Source organism: Mirounga angustirostris, unplaced genomic scaffold (genome assembly GCF_029215605.1).
Source record: "Mirounga angustirostris isolate CCGP_5_RB_7025 unplaced genomic scaffold, mMirAng1.0.hap1 SCAF_1, whole genome shotgun sequence".
NCBI classification, from domain to species: domain Eukaryota; kingdom Metazoa; phylum Chordata; class Mammalia; order Carnivora; family Phocidae; genus Mirounga; species Mirounga angustirostris.
Window position 1 is genome coordinate 46,728,242 of NW_026991709.1, and position 19,909 is coordinate 46,748,150.

General features: G+C 38.0%; 2 protein-coding genes across 9 annotated transcripts in view; one reads left to right on the plus strand and one right to left on the minus strand.

Moving 5' to 3' along the window:
• Positions 1 to 19,909, plus strand: part of CMSS1 (cms1 ribosomal small subunit homolog) — a 380,673-nt gene that overhangs the window by 46,276 nt on the left and 314,488 nt on the right. The gene's annotated exons all lie outside the window — the stretch shown is intronic.
• Positions 1 to 19,909, minus strand: part of FILIP1L (filamin A interacting protein 1 like) — a 300,285-nt gene that overhangs the window by 45,816 nt on the left and 234,560 nt on the right. The window contains exon 1 of one of the 7 annotated variants that reach the window (XM_045902743.3): positions 13,038 to 13,195. The exons of 4 other annotated variants lie outside the window; for them this stretch is intronic. Coding sequence is in view for 1 of the 3 variants with exons in the window: in XM_045902742.3 (XP_045758698.2) it covers positions 131 to 150 (20 nt within the window). In the remaining 2 variants the exon portion in view is untranslated. Of the gene's footprint in view, positions 1 to 130; positions 294 to 12,974; positions 12,997 to 13,037; positions 13,196 to 19,909 lie in introns of those variants that run through there. 2 more of the 7 variants (XM_045902744.3, XM_045902742.3) reach the window with 2 other exon arrangements.

Sequence of the window (19,909 nt, forward strand, 5' to 3'; positions counted from 1 at the left end):
GATTAGCCAGTATTTTCCATTTCTCTTTGGTTTACAGACCACAGCTTTTCTCCCTTCATGGAAAAGAATAATGTGAATGTTCATTATTCAGTGAAATGCCAGTATATCCCAATAGATGCTAGTAGCTCACCTTCCCAAAGCCTCTCTCATGTTCTGCTCATCGTACCCCTGTTCTTCATTCCTTGAGTTTGAACATACACGTTCTTTGCTGGGATCAGATACTCTTAGACTTGTCTACTTGGGTACTCAGAGGCAGTGTGGGCTGACTGATTTGGTGCAGACCTGGAGGGAACAGTCTTTTTCTGGATATGCTGCTTCCTGCCAGGTATGGTTTCCCTAGTGAAAAATGTGGAGAAGACTACTGAGGATGTTTTGTAATATTTTTTGTTGAGCAATTTGGAAAAAAATATTAAGTAACAGGTTGAAGAACACCCAAATTGTCTGAGAAACAAGTCGTTTGACGTTTTCATATTGTTATATAATTAACTTTGTAATTATTTGGCTCAGTTTTAACTCTAAGCAAGTATGAACTTCAGTTTTGGATTGCAGATTAGCATTCTTAAATATATAATACATATTTAAAAATATGTATATTAAAAGGTAAACTGTCTTTCTCCCACCTCATCCTTCATCTACCCATACCCCTTTCCCAACCTATAACCACTGTACATATTTTCTCTTATAGGTACTTCTAGAATGTCTTTATATGAGTAAACAAGCAAATACAAATAAAGATTTGTATTCTTCTTTATACAAGAAGTAGCATTCTGTAACTGTTCATCTGTCACCTTGATTTTTGCAGTTAAACATTTTCTTGGAGAGCTTTCCATTACATCAGGATTCTTAAGCAGGGGTTGAAAAAAGGAATAAAAATCAGCATGACTGCTAAATAAAATCTTTACAACTTCATGCTAAAGAAATTAAAATTTGTAGGCTTTTTTAAATCAAATAATATAGACAGTCATATACTTTTACGTTTTAAAGCTTTTAAAAGAAATTTCATATAAAGGTAATTTTAAGATAAATTGTAATAATAATATTTGATTGTAATTCTAATAACATCGCCTTGATTATTGTATATCTGTCTTTAAAATGTCTGTGTGTAGCATCTGTCTTTTCTTAGTTGAGAAACTGAGGCCCAGGCAGATTGCATAACATGCAAGGCCATTGTTATGGTAACCCTGGAACTGGAAACTGGAAGATTCCAATTCCTACTATCCAGTGCAGGATTTAGCTTATAGAAACAGACAAGCATATTAAAGGTCTACTCTTTGCCACTTGATCTTAATCCTTATAACAATGTTATGAAGTATTATTTCCATTTTACAGATGAGGGTACAAACAAAAAACTAGAATATAGACAGGTTAAAGAATTACCAAAGAGCACTAACTGCAAAGCATGTGTTCTTCTCACTTAAACCAGACTACATGCTAGACACCCAAGAGTACTGACCTTAAAAGAGTTTCCTCTTTCTCCCATCCCATGTTTTTAGTGTTCAGTTGTTCATTCCTCAACTCTCCCCAAGTCCCCACTTGGCTCCTTGACTCCTCCTGTCTTTGCTCACACCACCTTCCTTGTTCCCTGAACACAACAGGGCCTGTGTTTTTTGTACTGGTTACCTCCCCAGGGAGCCACTCATCTCCCTCATCTAGTACCATCTGTTATACTGTATTTTACTTATTTGATCATTGACTGTCTCTCCTACTAGAATATAAACTTAATGCAAGTGGGTAGGGGTGTGTGTGTGTGTGTGTGTTTTATTCAATAATGGGTCAGTTACTGTCAGTTTTATTCAATACTATATTTTTAGTTCAGGAACAGTACTGGGTACTTAATTGGTATTCAGTAAATATTTGAACAAATACCTATTCTACTTTTGAACTGAATACTATGTTAAGGATTAAGGTTGTAACTATAAGCAGTAGACACATAAGTAGTTCCTTCCCCTCTACAGTCAATGAATAAGTTACCGTTTATTAAACAATTATTATATGCCATATACCATGCTAGTCCTGGAAACAGTCATTGGAGGCAGGTATTACTGTCCTCATTTCACAAAAAAACCAACTGAGGCTTAGAAGTTAGATAATTTGCCAAAGGTTCTGCTGGTTAATTGGCAGAACCAGAATGCCAATACAGTTTTTACTCCAAATCCTGTTTCTCACCACCATGACATACACCCACAGCCCTATCTCATATATCTTACGTACCAGCCTCTCCCGGCAGTAACTGAGTTGCAATCTGTCAAAGGCCCAGAAAATCACTGCCACTTACAGTGCTCTGTTTTGTCACAGTATTTCTGTGTAGGTTCAGGATAACTTTGAGCCTTGATGATGAGACAGTAACAAATATTCTCCTAATCACTGTAATAATAAAGCAAGTTTAGTCATTTGGCATAAATTCATAAATATTTTTGGATGGTTTTAAAAATTGTGACTTTGCCAGTAAAAACATCTCATGTTCCCCAGAGGAGGTGGGTTTGTCATAAATACCATTTCCGTTGAACATTTCAAGGAACTTAAAGTTCTTGGAAAATATTTTTAACAGGCAGCCTTTTCTCAGGCAGACTTCAAGGGCATAATACTATATACCTGTAAAAGTGTGGGTGCATGTGCTTTATCTTACTAAGGATATTTATTTGCATTTCTCATTGTTCAAAATTCATCTATATTTGGAGGTTTCTTTTGTGTCTTAGTGGATTGAGGTAAACAGGCATGGATTCTTTAGAAGAACATTCTGGTGTAGCTGCAGAATTTTCTTTGTTTTTAATCTCCATTAGTCCCTTTTTTTTCTCTTCCCAGATCACAGGTTATTTTCATTCAGATATTACGAATAGGTATTTTGGAAGATTAGTATAATTCCTTTCTCTAAACACTTTTTCTTTGGTAGGTTACTTTTCTTTCTTGAATTTTCTCTCCTTTAAAAGGTTACAAAGAGTATATCCTTTTCCAAATCTTATTCTGAGCCAAAAAAAAATTTTTTTAAGCCCCTAGTTCCTGTAAGTCTTTAAGAAAAAAAAAAGGCTTTCCTCTTTTATTTGGCTTTCATACGTTAATTCACTGGTGTTCATTCAGTTTGTCAGATTTAACATAAAAGGCCAAAGCAGAGAGCAGTCATGTGCCAGAATAGATGAGTTCACTGGTTTTCACCTCCTTGTAGTCTGGCTGCCTTTACAGAGGCAGTGGCTAACATGGTATGCTTGGGAAACCAAACGTTTCCTAACTTGTTAGTGGGAAATTAAAACTTCAGAAATTTAGAAACCACAACAACAGAGGCTTATATTCTATTGTGACTACTGAGTCACACAGTTTGCCATGAGAAACAGGCTTTTAAATAGGAGCCACAAGTGTAAAATGTGAAACATTTTGATCCCTAGAGAATTCCACCCCCACCCCTTCCATTTTAGCTATAGTAAATCAGTAAATAAGGGACAAAGCGACTACGAACATTTGATAGCACTGAATAGTAGTCATAGGTCAGGGCTATTGGAGGATGAAGGTTGATGCTTGGCTTGGCTTCCTGCTGAGCAAACAATCAGATCATGAACCACAGTGAACATCCTCCATCTACCCTTACCCACTTTTCCTAGTTCGTGAGGATGACTGATTTCTGTCTTCTCCATGATGTTTTAGAGAGCTATATAGCATGGGCCATATGTAAAGTTTAATTACAGACAGGTGGGAACATTTTAATCTAGAATTCCTTGGAATGTATATGACCATTTTTGTGTGTGTGGTCTGTGTTTTGCATCCCCTTGTGTGCACTGTAAAAACTAAAATTATTTTGGTCATCTAAGCCTTGTTTAATTTTCCCTGACAGTTCCAAGCATTTGGGTTAGATTTTCCTTTTCTGCCATTCCCAAGTATTGAGAAGACAGAATGCATGAACACAGAGTTTGATCTTATTTTCTCTTCTCTAAGTTGGGTTCTTTTCAGATGAATGTGTTCTAGAGAATATTAACCTTATGTAGTAAGGGGCAATTCAATCAAGATGCTACAGTGCTTAGCAACAGACCTGCTAGAGGTGAAAGCAGTGGCCCTACACTCTGCTTCCCTTGGCTTTGGGTCTGCTGCTGATTTTGTTCCTCAGCAAGTTTCATCCATTTAGTTATGGTTATCTCTGTGAGAAATCTGTTTGTGGCAGAATTAAAGAAAAGGCTGTTGTATACCTTGTATCTGTGCTATATGAATACCCATCCATTTCTGCCCTGACTATATCTGACCTTGTGATTTGAATTTCAAGAAAGGTCAAACTATTTCAGATTTGCAGTAGTTGAAAAAGTGTTTTTGCAAATACTGATTTCACTATTCTTCACTTTTAAAGTTCACTCATTCACAGCTGAAAACAAAGAAAAAAAAAGCAAACCCCAATTTTCAAACAACAGAAAAGCCACTTTCAGAAGAGCTGTGTTATCTAGGGGCGCCTGGGTGGCTCAGTCGTTAGGCGTCTGCCTTCGGCTCGGGTCATGATCCCAGGGTCCTGGGATCGAGCCCCGCATCGGGCTCCCTGCTCGGCCAGGAGCCTGCTTCTCCCTCTCCCACTCCCCCTGCTTGTGTTCCCTCTCTAGCTGTCTCTCTCTCTCTCTCTGTCAAATAAATAAAATAAAATCTGTAAAAAAAAAAAAAAGAAGAGCTGTGTTATCTAATGGACAGGGAATGCTGGACCAAAATATGCTACTGACTTAGCTTTATGACTTTGCCTTATCTGCCTTTCATCTCAGCTGCAACATGGGGAAAGCTATACAATTTGATCTCTAAGGTTTACAAAGCCTTTGATAATGCTCAAATCTCAGTTCCACAGAATAAAACCTCCACAAACCTTTAAACTCCTTTCCTCCCTTTTTTGTATAGCCTTGTCTACAAATTCGTATGTTAAAAATGTGTATTTTGTTTCATCAGAAGAGATTTTAGGTCCCAATGCTTCATAACTACATGGGACCTTAATTGGAATTTCATGGGATTCAGATTTATTTTTGGTTCTTTATATGTCAAGTACTGTCATTCAAGGTTATATAAGTATGCTATAAAAGTAAAGGAATAAATCTTTTCAGTGTCTGACACTTAAAATGTTATGCTAAATTTGAAAGTACACTAAAACTAAAAAAATTAACACCTATGAAGAAGTATTTAAACTCTTAGTACTTAGACTAGGATTCTTTATTGTCTGTGGCTAGGATGTGATATAAGCTCTTCAGCCAATGTTAAGATTGGTCTTACCCATTTGTTTTATTTGTGTGCCTCCCAGGCATGGTGGGACTTTTGAAGTAAAACAGGGAGATTCCAGGCTAGTTTTTTTTAATAAGCCTTTTGCTCTTTGGTCGTTTAACTACTCAGCAACTTGTTTCTTATTTCAGGTGACTAAACACCCTTTGGAAAGCTCATGTGGGTTTCTCGTAAGAGGGATTCCCTTCTAGCAGGGAAATCAGAATAAAAGATAACCTCACTTTTCAGAGTAGCTGAGGTTAGGCACTAGATACATGGATTCTCTCCAAAAGGCTTAATCCTTTACTTCACTTTATGTCTGGGTATAAGAGAACATGAGCTCTTCCAGACTGCATCCTACAAAGCACCACTCTTTGGTACTAAGGCAACCCCTTGTGCCTCAACCTGGTGGAACCCTATTTATAGCTCAGATGATGATGGAGCACCATCCTGTGGGCAGACTGGCTTAACTAGAAAAATCATAGGTACCATTCACTGAGTGTCTACTATGGGTCCTGCACTGTGCCAATTGCTTTATTGTCATATTTAATCTTCATTTTAAAGAGATGACTTCCTCTCTACATAAGTCCAGGTTGTTTTGAAGGCCATACACTGGATTTAAAAACCATAGTTTAGATGCTTGGATCCTGATTCAAGCCTTTTTTTTTTTTTTTTTTTTTTTTAACCTCAGATTCCATTTCCATAGTAGACTTCCAAGGAATAAATCTGCCATCCTTTTTGGAATACTCCATTCAATAGCTTCCATTTACATTTCAGGTCCCATCTTTTCTTTGAATGTTTGTTCCCTAACTTGTCTGGCTGATGCCCCCTTTCTGAGTCCCCAAAGCCCTTATAGTTTTGTGACACAAATACTTTATATTGTTTTATACCACTTTCTAATTTGTTTTGGGATATTAATTTTGCTCTTGAACTAACTCTAAGCTCCATGAAGGATTTAATATCTCTATATCCCCCACATGGGTTTGAATTCAGTATGTACTTGATGACCAAATGATTGAGAGATGAGAAGAACCATTTCTTAGGGGAACAGAACTCTTTCTTGGGCTGAATGATACCTAAAGTTCTCAGAATTTGTTCTTATTATTAGAACAGAAGAAAAAATAAAGTTTTGTTCCTCTTGTTCCTGTCACTTCTGAGGAGGGACAACCCTTTAGTGAAATGAGGAATTCACTTGAAGACAAATTTAAATAAAGTCAAGATGGGGAAAGTCCAGCCAGAGAATCTTAACTTTGTTTGTGATTCTTTGCATCTTTACCCAGCCCAGTGAATTTTATGGGATTGTAAGAAGAATCTTGTGAGGCATAATTTTAGGGGAATTGAGTGGGAACCCCAGATCACTTGACAGAATTATTCACACCTTTGTCTAAAAGATCTGTCTGCCCCATTTATCTAGTTCCATGAAAGCCTAAAGGATAATATGCAACCTCAAACATAATGTATTTTTTTAATAACATGACTGTTTAACTATCTTGATAATAAATGAATCAATATTATTTTTAAAGAACAATTTTCCCTTTAGCCCCAAAGGATTACTTCTCTTAAAATTCCACAGAGTGATTTACGTCCTCTGCCATTTCCAGTTAACAGACTAACAAACTAAGGCTAAGGGATTTGGATAGCATCTCACTACATGGCCCTTTGTCTTTAGCAAGAAAGAACTTTCTCTGCTCTTCTCAAGCTTCTAGGCCAAGCAGCACCTTCCTTTTCTTCACATATAACAGCAGCAGTCACTTAAGTCTTGTCAGCCCAAATGTGATGAATGTTTCACATTGCTTTTATGATTTCTGCTCAGAGATTTGTTTTTTGTTTTGGTTCACTTAAAAAAGAATTTTATTAAAAAAAGAATTTTAAAAAGAGAGAGAAAAACTTAGTTCACCTTTAAACTTTTGTTCCAAGACTGGTGGGCCATGAGATACAGTAAATCTGGCAGATTTGCTTCTGTCTGAGCTGCCCATCTTGAAGGGCTGACCTCATCTTTGAGGCTGTTCTTGGTGCAATGATTTGGAGCTCTCACAGGCTCAAATACTACAGTTCTGTTAATCTTTTCTCTGTGCTTAAGAGTGGACTTTTCCCCCTCACAGTCCTCCCATTTTCTTTAGCTAATTTTTCTGTAATGATATGACCAGTAGCTTATATTTTTATATAGTCTTTAGTTCCAGTTAATCAGTACCCTTAGTGGTTACTGCTCATTATTCTATCCTTCCCCAGTATTGAGAGATGCTTATGGTGGATGAGTGTTTCCTTTTTTTAGGTTTGTGGAAGCCAAGGCTACAGGAGGCTTACCCAGGGAATAGATGGTAGAGACAAGAAGAAGAGGGGAACTTGGAATTTATGAACCATTATTCCTACTCTTTAGTCTTACCATTGAGATAACACTATTTGTCCATGACAATTTAGTATCATTAGTAAGTACACAAGCAAGCTTAAAGATTGACTCTGTTCTGGTTGGTTTTGTTTCTTCTTTAACAGTCCCACATTGTTTACCTTCACTTAATTTTTATGTACAGCTGACCTGTCTTACCTATGTTGCTTTATCAGTCTATTAAAAAAAGAACAGGGACAGGAGCATTGTGCAAGAGCTGCTGGTGATCTTAAGTCACTGTCACCAACATGGGGCCTGTGTTAGTAGGTGTACCTAGGTTAGTGACATGGTATGGTGTGTGGAGAACTTAGTTGTTGGGCCTGTTGTCCTGCCTTGTGCTTATTAGCACAGTGCCTGAAAGATAACTCAGTCAATGTTTGCTGCTGAAGAAGAGTTATAAGCCCTAGGCTGGCTTCAAAGGTTGACATTGGAATTAGCTAACTGAAATACAGAAAAATCACTCCTTTTCTGTGAAACCTGGCAGATTCACTGAACTCCCCACAGAAACTTCAGAATCAAAGTGATGCTTCGTAAAAGGTAATCTGCTGGTTTCTAGTTATGGCAAGGACAAGCTGTTTGGGCCCAATCACTGCATCTTGTAGGCCTTCAGCTGAGGCACAGAGATTAGGGAAAACAGAGGAAACTACCCTTCCCTAAGGACAAAAACCACTACACTCTGCTCATCCATATTTTGCTTCCCATCCATTCCATGCCCCACAGCTATTCACTTAGTACTCTTTCACCACCTTTATTCTCATTATTTGGGGGAGGAAGTTAATGTGAGGCAGGCAGGTGGAGGTAGGCAGAGAGCAGAGAAGCATCTGATTTAGTCTGCCTACACAACACGTAGTGTATAGTAAAGTAGATTTCACTGTGTTGACTTCATTTGAGCCTGGTTTGTTTCCTGGTTTTTGTGTTTGTAGTCAGTTCTATGTGGTTACTTCAGATAGTGGCAGAGATTTGTTTTAGGCTACTAAACAGAATCTCGACGAAGAGGCCCTTCCTAGCCCATAATATTCAGAAATACTCTTTTCTTAGAAAGTAAGGAGCTTCTAGGTTGTAATTTATTTGTTTGTACATTTATCCAACACCCTTCTTGTCCCAGTGACACACCTACTAACTATAGCGAGATACTTTGCCAGGTGCTAGGAATAAAGTTGGTTGCAAAACTGACACTCAAGGTGTCGGAGACAATAGACAAATAAGTAGTTAATATGTAATTTAATGTCACGTAGCAATGCATTGTGTGAAGGAAAGTAAAGCAAGGTGTAAGTATCACCAGGAGCTTATAACCTTCATTAGTTACTTCCTCTGCAGTTTTTGAGAAGGTTGTTTTAAAGGCTTTGAGTCACTGAGTTTTGAAAGGGAACCTACAAGCTGGGGAGGTATGGAGAGTGTAGAATGCTTAGTTGGAAGATGCTGAGAAGAGGTCAGTTGTCAAGTTGTGGTTCAGACCTGAATGTCTTTGACACAGAGCATACATTCTTTCTGGGGAGCCACTCAGCTTCTAAGCAGGGTGGGCTTTGCCACTGGAGGACCTTTAAGTACAGTTATTATTTGTTTTGTCTTCCTTTTATCACCTCCCTTCCATTGTAATAGCCTGGTTGAACTCTACTGGTTTTCACCTCCCTCCTTTCCCCTTGCCTTGTTACTGCTTATATTTATTAACAAGAACTTTGAACCTTTCTGCTTTTTTTTTTTTTAATGGATTTTATATCCAAATTAACACCTCCAGTGCCAAGACTTCTTCTGGGGCTTCTGCCCTCATCTCTTCCTTGCACTAATTTAAGGAGAAAGCAAAGGCTGTAGCCCAAGAATGCAGGGGGCTTTGGCTCTGCCTCTGAGTAACTGTCTCTGAGCCAAGTCACACTGTGTACATCAGTTTCTTTTGTAAGGTGAGGCATTTGGATCAGATGGCTTCCAAGGCTTCTTCCACCTATAAAGCTCTGTGGACATTCCTTGCCAGAGAGAGAGAGACAGAGAGTGTGGGTAGACTCTCTGGGGCCTAGGGCATCCCATTGTCCGTATAGAAAAACTTACCAAGTTTCTTTAAATTCCTATCTGTGGAGTTGAGTGTTTATGTTCTCTTTTACTGTTAAAACTGTCCTTTAGGCTAGAATTAGAAATTATAAACAGAAACAAGAAGTTGGGTTTGGCTACACCTTAACCTGCCCTAATGGTACAGTTACACACCTATTTCTTTACATACTTCCTTATCCCCCACCACACACACATACACACACACACACACACACCCTTCCTCAAGTTTATCATTAAAAATAGTAATTGTATCTTTAAGAGTTAATCTGATTTTGGAACCAATACAGAGTAGGAATGTGAGGATGGTCAGACTGGAGATAGAACACTGCTAATGTGTTACTCTCTGTTTTTGGGGCTCAGAATTAAAACTGCTCCTGTCCTATCTTAATCTGCTAAAGCATCTGAGAGAACAAACATGAAAAGGGAATGCTTCTCCCATATCTGAAAAAGAACCAAGGGGCTTTCCTTGGAGAGTCTTTCCACTTTTGTTTTGCTCAGCTTTCCCAATCAGAGGTAATGTTAGTATAGAAGAAAGCCAGGGAGAGAGAATCTCAACTCTGCTTTTTAAGAAAAAGGGGATGTAGGAAGGCTTACAACAGTGTTGGGATGATCCTCTAGGAATTAGTGCACCTAACATTCGAAGTAGAAACTGACCAGCACATAGTAAATATAAGTGATTGAGTTGGTGGGCGTATAAATACTGTAGTGATGGCAGAAGCAGCCATAGAAATATTTCTTTTAAAGTGTGTGATGCTGGCTGCTTATGCAGTGTCTCTTCATCTTTAAATCCTTATTTGAAACATAATTTACAGAAACTAACCAGACTAAATTGAAGCTACATTCATAGTCAAAGACAAATTAAACAAACTTTAAAAATCTTTTAAAATTAACGATATACCCAAGAGGATAAGGTAAGATGTGTTAGATTTTTCAAATATAATGACCAGCTATGTGAACAACAGATTTCAGTACGTGAAGCAGGTTGAGAACAATATTGCTTTACATCTTCTGGTTATTATGCCACAATATCCAGTTTTTATAAATAGTTCTCTTCCTGCCTCCCTTCCTTTTCCCCTTAAAGAGGAGGCTGTATTTTTTTCTCTATTCACCTTGTAAAAGCATTCACTTTGCTCTAAAGCATTAGATATACACAGAACATGACCTAAGAAGAAAATGGAATTTTATTCTTGGTTCTCCATTTTCACTTTTTTACCTCAAAATCCATTTATTACCAAAGTCACTTTTCTGGGGAGAAGGGGCAGTAAGAACCATAAAACAAAATTCACAGGCTTTTGAGAAGGTAAATTTATGGGAATTGCAACTGGACTTGAAAAAGCTTGATTTGTGTTTTCATATTGGCTATTTCTGTAGACTCCATCACAGCATTAGGAAAATATCACAAAAATATCAGTGCTTCATATTTAAGTTTAATTGCCATAAAAGGAGAAATGAATTTGTTAAGCATAAAATTAATATTTGCTTTATTTGGAAATGTAAAAATTTACATTCATTCTATCTAAAATATTTTTTCTATCATATAGATTGTCCCAAGGACTAATTCTCATTCAGAGAGCCCACTGTGTGGTAATGTATCCACAATAAATCTTGTTTAACTTTCAGTTTTAAAAGGGTCTTATGGGTGGTTGGTTCTTTGAGCCATGCTTTATAGTTAATAAATGGAAAAAAGTGTGGAATATTGAAGTGTGTCATTTAAAGATGTAAAAAAATGATGCTTGCCTATTAAAAAAAAATGCAGACCCTGGGAAACACAGCTGTTAGAGATTTAATAGAGGTTATGATTTTCAACAGTTAAGCTATAGTTTATGGTACAGATGGCACTCTGGGTATAGCTGAAACAGTAACTGATGGTTTATGTTTCCCTCCTCTTCTATCAGTTCCAAAAGAGTGGAATATCTTTTTACCAAAGCAAGAATTTTTCCATTTCCAATTAACAGCCTGTATCAAATAAACAACTTTTCTATTGCATATTTTGTACTTCACAGTGACCTGGGTGTCGGCCCCGCTTTCTTCTCATTATGGTAGGCTTCCCTAGATTTGAAATAATAGTTTTAGGGAAATCCTACTTTTCCATACTAACCTGCAGTTTACATAGCCCGTCTTCAGACCAAATAACATATAATTTTTCTTTTAGAATACTGAAACCAAATCTTGCATTGCTCCAAACAAAATTACCAAACAAAACAAAACAAAACTCCATGAAGCAGAAGTAGTAGGCACCAATATTATATGCTTTAAAATACTCAACCACAGGAATTACTAGAAACAGATAAATCCCGAATTTTGGGCATGTAGAAAATGCTGTTTCAAGTGATAAGTTAAATATAGATGCTATTTAAAAAGGGAAATAATTGTCATACATTTCTTAAATTTTATTTTACAGTATATGTTCAAACCAAATAAAGTTTGAGTGATAGATGGTTTTTTCATCTCTTATTCCAATGTTTTAAATGTGACATAGCATATTTTCTTTTTTAACTCTTCTGCTAATTTTTATTCTGAAAAGTAAAATATGCAGATGTTCATCCAGGTGTTTAACTATCATATGGTAAGGGTCCATTTATAGCAATAGCCTGTTCGGGGCTTAGATGTAACTTAAAGTTCAAAATGCCACAGTTTAACAAAATTCTTCTACAGGCTTTACCTTTTAAATTAGCATTTCTACATAACAAACCATTGTCCAAAATATTACTCTAGAGAAACTAGCATTATCTTTAATTTTCAGTGCATTTTGTCATTTATCCATTGATTGGAGTTGAAGTAAAAAGTTGGAACTCAAAATTATGTCACGTCCATGTACAAATTGGCAAATGCTTTTAAGACAGATTAGAGTTGGTAAGTTTTGAAGCTTAAGTGTTCAACTTTTTAAGTTAGATTCATCCTAATTACAAGATGTATTTCTAACAGTGTTTTTCTAGTCTTTTATATGAAGATTCACAAAGGGGAGGGAGTGAGAAGCGGCACTAATAAATCCACTACCATGTGGTAGTGTTTCGCACTTTGCTCTTCTAAGACATAAGGGAATTCAAGTCCGAGGAGAGATAAGGAGATTGAGTTGTGGTATTACAATATATCTACCCCCCACCACCCTTTCCCAAAGATTTCTCAACACAGGCAGGATTCAGTTGTGGCTCACTTGGAGAGAGTATGTGATATATAGTGATCCCCCAGCACTCGTCATTTAAAATCAAATCCCATATCTGTTTTTTTCCGTTGGAGTAAACTTTCTAAGTTTTGTGTGAGTTTAAAAAGGTTTTGAACCTAGAGTTCACTGGACGCGCTTTTCGAAACCTGTCTGCAGTTGGTGATGCTAACTTTAAAAGCCACTTACAGTCCGCCTGGTTCTCTGACAGCTATGCGCCTTGCTGGAGCTGAGCGGCTCTCCCGGGCTTACCTGAGCTGCCGGCGCCGGGGCCGGGCGGGGGCCGGAGGGGGCCGCAGTCTCGCGGCGCTGCGAGCCGGCTGTGCGCGCTCCGGGAGTCGCCCGAACAATGCGAGCGGGGCGCCGAGCGCGCCCGGCCTAAGGGCGTTACGTCACTGCGCTGCCTTATAAGGCGCTCCGCGTGTGCGGCGCGGGAGGCGGGGGCGCGGATGACAGCCGGATCCGCGGCGGCGGCGGCGGCGGCGGCGGCGGCGGTGGTGGTGGTGGTGCAGCAGAGATTGCAATGCGCCCCAGGTCCGCCGACGCTCGGACCGTGTGAACGGACGGTCAGTCCCTGGCTCCCCGCGGAGGGGAATGGGCTGCGGGCCCGGGACGCCGGCGCCCTCCTGCCTGCCTAACCAAGTCATTGGGGGTCATGGTCAATCCTTTAGTAACTTTTCTCCCTCTGGGGCTTTAAAGCTCCTGTTATTGCTTCAGATTCTTAAATGCACATCCTGTTATTCTTATTTAAACTTTTGTAAATATATTTCTGTTACATTTGTTTTTTGGTTGCTGGGGGGAGGCGGGAGAGGGAGCCAGAAGCCTTTTTTAGTTTTTTGGATTTTTTTTTTTTTTTTGAGACATCCCGAGGGTGATTTAGACTTCAAACCTTCTCTTTCCTTTTTTGTAAAGAGTAGGGGTCCTCAGAGGATAGTATTTTATTTCCTGATGATGTAACTACCAAACAATTCTTCAAGTGATGATGGGAAGGCCAGATGAAATCTTATTTTTTCAGTGTTTTTCCTGAAAGAACCTCCTAGTTCCTCATTTCTGCATGCCTGTGTTTTAACGAAAGTAGTTCAAACTAATGTTTATTTGTCAGGGAAAGTATTTATTTAAAAAAAATAAATGTTTTATGCTGTACTTTCAAGACAAAGTGTAAAAATAGAACTTCAGGACCAGTTTTAATCCATTTGTTCTCTTCTCCTAGCAAACAAAGACATGAGAAGAAAAAAGAAACTGATCAAATATGACTGAATTAAGCCTCTAGTATAGGGCAGATTTACTTTTAAAAATTCTTTTTCTGGGAAATGAGAATTAGCCTCCTAATTATTTTGCACATTAATAAGAGAAGTAATCTCTGAAGTTCTAACCAACTAGGTGAATCTGCTAAGTAAATTAAGGATGTGGCTGCCTTATTTGCAAGCTCCAAATGAATTGAGTAGTTTTAATGACTTGAGTCTATTTAACTTTTTAAATAAACATTAAAATAGGATTGCTTCCTATTATGATGTACATAGGTTTATAGAACTACTGTTTTCATATGTTTTGTCAAACAGGAATAATGAAAGCAGTTTGTTTCTTTTCCTTAGTTTGGAGTAGAGAAAGGCTGGTTGCAGAGAATATATAGTTAGTGAAAATGGTGAAAAAAATACACAGGGCACAAAAACGTGTGTCATCTTTGCTGAACTGTGGGCTCACTTTGATAGTTCTTCTATATCACTCTCTACAGAGAAGCCTGTTAAACTTCTGCTTTTTATATATACTGTTTTGAGAAACCAATGACTGTACCCTTCCACTGAGCTTAAAATTTAATATTTGATTTACACTTTCATATTAACATTTTAGATGTTGGTTTGTTAGTTTTATCCTACCTTATAGTTGTGAAAGTGTGGTTGAATCTTTTTAGTCTCCTATACTTGCCTTGTACTTATTAAACATGTTTTTGAGACTTTTATGCTAGATTTGATTCATTCAATGAGATAAAATGATTGTTGGAAAGTTGCATAAACACCTGCATCTCAGCTTCAAACTGGTGACAAAGTATCTTTACCCAAAGCCAGCATTTTTGTAACTGGTTTTGCCTCCTTTCCCCTCTGATAGGTACAGAGGTTTCATAACATTGGACTATTTTATTTCTTTCCCACATTTTTGTACTCATGCTTTGCATTTATTTCCATATTTTTGATTTCCCAATTCCCCTGTAAAATATGTCAGCATTATTTCTTCCTTTTCTTTAACTGTAGTAGCTGAAGAACAGAGAAATTAAGTGGATACAACACTCGTCTAGGGTTATGAAGCAAGAGAAAAGAGGATTAGAACTCCTTGTGTGCCTTGCCTGGTGCTATGTTACTCCCTGAAGCAGTGATCTCTGACCCACCTATGACTCAGCATTCCGACTGAGATCACGATATATACCACTCTTCAGGAACCAGTTGTAACATTTGTTGAGCTTTTTAGTTCATGCTAGTCACTGTGCTTAGTGTTCTACAAGTACTCCATCATTGTAAGGTGGTATTAGTCATACTTTTCAGATGAGGAAACACATTTGGAAGGGCAAAATGGCTTGACCAAGGTCATACTGCTAATAAGTAGCAAATGTAGTGATTTGAACCAGTGTTTATGAATACAGCCTTAGTCTTCTCTTAATGGTTTGCTCAGAATCTCTCAGAAGTGTTAGTTAAAAAAATGCTCGGATTTAGTTGAGAAGTTTCTATCTTTATTTTCCAGACTGAATGTTAAACTAGGAAAACCAAGACTGACCTTTGCAGGCCACCCACCAGAGCCACCCTGATTATGCACTGAATAACCCTAGGGAAGTTGTTCATATTGGAGACATCATGGATTTGTATGTAAGACTAAGACTATTTGTATATAAGCTAAGACAGCTTTTTTGAGGATGTTGGCAACATGTTTTGGTCTAATAAAATTAGAATAATATGACAGTTTTCCAACAGATGAAAGTCAAGGGTCTTGAGCAGGGGGGATGTTTATCTGACACAAGAGCACCCCAGTTCTTGTTTGGAAACTCCAAGCAGCCATTGGTATTATGTTCTGTTGGCCACAGGAGTCCGCAAGTAGACTTTTATTTCCTTTTCCCTTCCTATGAACATTCTCTTTGAGATGTAATTTTTGTTTTCTGGGCTTCTGACGTGTATTTAACAAAAGAATGGAGTTATGACCACTGTGCCTCAGTCTTGGCTGAGAAAATTTTACTTCCTTTTTTACTGAAAATTTTATTGTCCAATTGCTATATGACTCGTCTTATTTTATAATCCAGAATTTCCTACAAACAATTATAACTACAAATTAAAGTCCTTTCTATAATGAGTAATTTAAATTTATGATCTAAATCAGCAGTAGCTTTAAGTTGTTATTTGGAAATGGTTCAAAGGAATTTTTCTACCAATCTAATTGCTTTCTAATGAGGAAGAAGGGTGGAAACTAGAATATATCGATTAAATTGAACTATATGAATCACTCTTGTTAGATAGTCAAAACCAGTTGAATATCAGCAATTTCCCCGTGGTTAAAGCTAATGCCAGGAGTTCAATACAGTGACCACAAAAACCGATGTTATTAGCAATGTACCCAATATTGTCATTTAACTGTTTAAAAATACCATTAACATGTTACCAAGAATGTCAAAGCCAGTTTCTCTTTGTGAAATGACTACTCTTTCTTTCATGCCCTGTCTCCCTGCCTTTGTTTCTTCTTGTGACTGGTGAAGTCTTTTAATCATCCAAATAAGTGCAAGAGAAACAGTATTCTTAATTAACTGCACCTTTCTTCCCAGCTGCCCCCAATTTTCACTAATGCTTCTTTCATCAGTTAAGGGGTGATGTGCACCGCTCCCTGGAAGCTCTGTTGGAATTTATGGGATAGTAACACTAACTTTTGAGTGTGATATGTTTGCTCCTTTGCATCTATAAAATAGTGTATGTGAAAACACTATAACACACAAAGGAAAACAATTCTTATCACAGGCATAGTCCTGTATGAGAAGCTGAGCGTAGTGGGGACAGATCCACGGTGGCATGGGGAAAAGTTCTGTAGGCTTGCGTTACATTAGGCTGCAGTTGGATTAGCCAGAGTGTGAGCCTTTGGCATTAAAGTATTCCACCTCAGGGAACATTCTGATACCTCACTGGCAGGCTTCTTGCAAAGCAGCTTTGTCTGTGAGCCTTGGGCTAGCCTGCCATGTATCCAGCGCTGATCTCTCTGCTGCTACACAACTTAAGAGGAAGGGACTGAGCACCACCGGTGGGCAGCTATAGAACGTAGAGCCAAAAAGGATGTCTCAGGGCAAAAGCGCCTTCTCTCCGTGCCAATAACAATCACTTTCCTTTTTTTCTTTTTTTTTTTAAGAGCATTTTATTTTATTTTTTTAAGTAAGCTCCATGCGCAATTTAGGGCTTGAAATTACAACCCTGAGATTAAGAGTCACACTACCCACAGAGCCAGCCAGGCACTCTGAACAATCAGTGTTCTAACCTGTTCCTTTCACTCTTCTTTCTGTTGCCCAGGTGTCTTCTGCCTAGTTTTGTACACATAAGTGCCCACACAAGGTGCGCCTGGGTGGCTCAGTTGGTTGAGTGTCTGCCTTCAGCTTGGGTAATGATCCCAAGGTCCTGGGATGGAGCCCCGTGTCCTCTGGCTCATCGTCATGGTCGTTGTTGTCGTTGTCGTGGGGCTTCCTACTCGGGAGCCTGTTTCTCCTTCCCCTCTGCTCCCCCTGCTTCTGCTCTCTCTCTCTCTCTCTCTCTGTCAAATAAATAAATAATCTTTAAAAAAAAAAATAAGCGCCCACACAAAACCTACCGCATCTCCAGGCAGCACACAGCACGTGCACTGCGCACCTAGAACCTTCCACCAACAATTAATGGGTTACAGTGAACCTGGATTTGCATAGAGATCCACTTGCTCTTATCTGCAACCCAAATCTCCTGTCCTCTGTAGTCCTTGAAGTTTCCAGAAGCCCTTCAACTATTCCTATTCATACTTCAGCTGACTTTGATTTTACAACAGGGACTAATGCCTTTGAGAGCGAACTCAGGCTGATTATAGCAACAGTGTCAGTGGTAATACAGTAGTAATACTAGAGAATGAGAAGCCTGTTATTAAGATGATTTTTTGCAGCTTTGAAAATCAATTTTAGAACAGTTCAATGCCCATGATAATTTGGAAAATGCAGAAAAGTAGAAAAGACATTTTACATCTAGCCCTCCCTCGTGAATACAGCCAACTATTAACAGTTAGAGGTACAATTGACCCTTAAACAGGCTTGAACTGCATGAGTCCACTTATATGCAGACTTTTTACAGTGCAGTACTGTAAGTATATTTTCTTTATGATTTTATTAATAATATATTTTTCTTTAGCATACTTTATCACAAGAATACAATATATAATACGGGTAGAAAATATGTGTTAATTATGTTATTAGTAAGGCTTCTGTTCAATGGTAGGTTATTAGTAATTAAGTTTTGGGGAGACAAATTTATACGCAGATTTCTGACTGCACAGGATTTGGTGCCCCTTATCCCCACATTGTTTAAGGGTCAACCACACTATGTTCCCTTTTAGTCTTTTTATAAACATTTATAAAACATCTGTGTTTTCCCACTATGGGCCATATATGCATATTGTGTCTTTTTATCTTTATATATTTTAATCATGTTCATTGCTTTTCTGTAGACAGTGGGTCATTTAAAAGCAATTTGCATATTGTCCCTAGAAATGGTGGTCACAAAGCCAACCACTACCTGATGTCCCACTGACAGTGCTATAGTTTTTGTTCCTCAACAAGTGAAGCAGCAAAGTCTACATTTAATAGAGACTCTCCTGTTGATCCAGGAACCTCCTGTTCTTGGTTTACATCGGATGCTATGATTTGGCTGTGGGTCTCCAGTGAGCGTGCCAGTAGGTGAGCAGAATGACTTGGAGAAAATCAAGAATTGATAATATGACGCCACGACAATTATTAAATGGGAAGCTGGAAAAGCCTGCTATTTAGGTCCAGTCCATTTGCTTATTTATTTCTGCAAACATTTTGTGTTTCCTTGGTAACTAATAATAGTTTTGAGAAACTGTTAAACTCACAAGTATTACTGCAGGAGTAAAAAAATCCTCGAATCACAGAAATTAGAGACAGAAAAGACCTATTAGGTCATATTTTTTGTCCCCTGCCAGTACAGATTGTTCTCAGCACTTTGTCCAGTCCCTCTTTAAAGGGACCTTGTCTAATAGTTTGTATCTCATGTTTTTTTTTTTTTTAAGTAGTTCATTTTTAAAGAAAATAGTCCAACCGAATATAATTGTGGAGCTTGATTTCAGGCTAAATATTTATAGAGAAAGACCTATGGGTTCAAAGTACAGTTGAACAGGTTTTATGTTGGGAGTTACTGGTATAGTTTAGGATGTCATTGGAATAGTTGGCTAAGGGTGAAAACTGATGGGTAAGTTGACTTTATATGTTTTCTTTTATCATCGGAAACTCAAATATAGCAACACATGAGGATAAACTTTTAATATAAACTCATTGAAATGGGTCTAGAAGACCTGAGAAAATAAAGCATTTAGGAAGTAAAGTTAGAGTAAATGGCTCATTCCAAGTTTGTATTTATGAAAGAGACATTTTTATACTCTCCTTTCCTGTTACCAAAGCTGCTTTGTCCATTATTTACAGTTAATTATTGCTTGATGTGAAGATGGCTTCTAGCTGTAAAATCCCCTCCTTCAGTCAAGTAACTTCTTCCAAACCCCAGAAGGACAGAATAAAACTGCCTCAGAGCAGTCACTGGTGATGTTATAGACTGAAGGCTTCAAATCCCTGTATTATGGCTGAAGATGTCTTCACTGGGAAAAATGATGAACAAGTAAAGAAATAAGAAATGTGCTTTGAGTTTTATTTTGAAGGATGATCGTTTCATAAAAGCACATTTTAGAGTGTAAAAGGCCTTAGAAAATACTTACTTTACTTATTGCCATCCCTTGTCCCCCCTTTTTAAATAGATAATTGGATCTCAGGTTAAAGGACTTGTCCTGAGGTCAAAAGTAAATTGGTGACCCAGACAACTGTTTTACAAGTCTGCATATCTCTTTTGGGAAACATGAAGAATCAA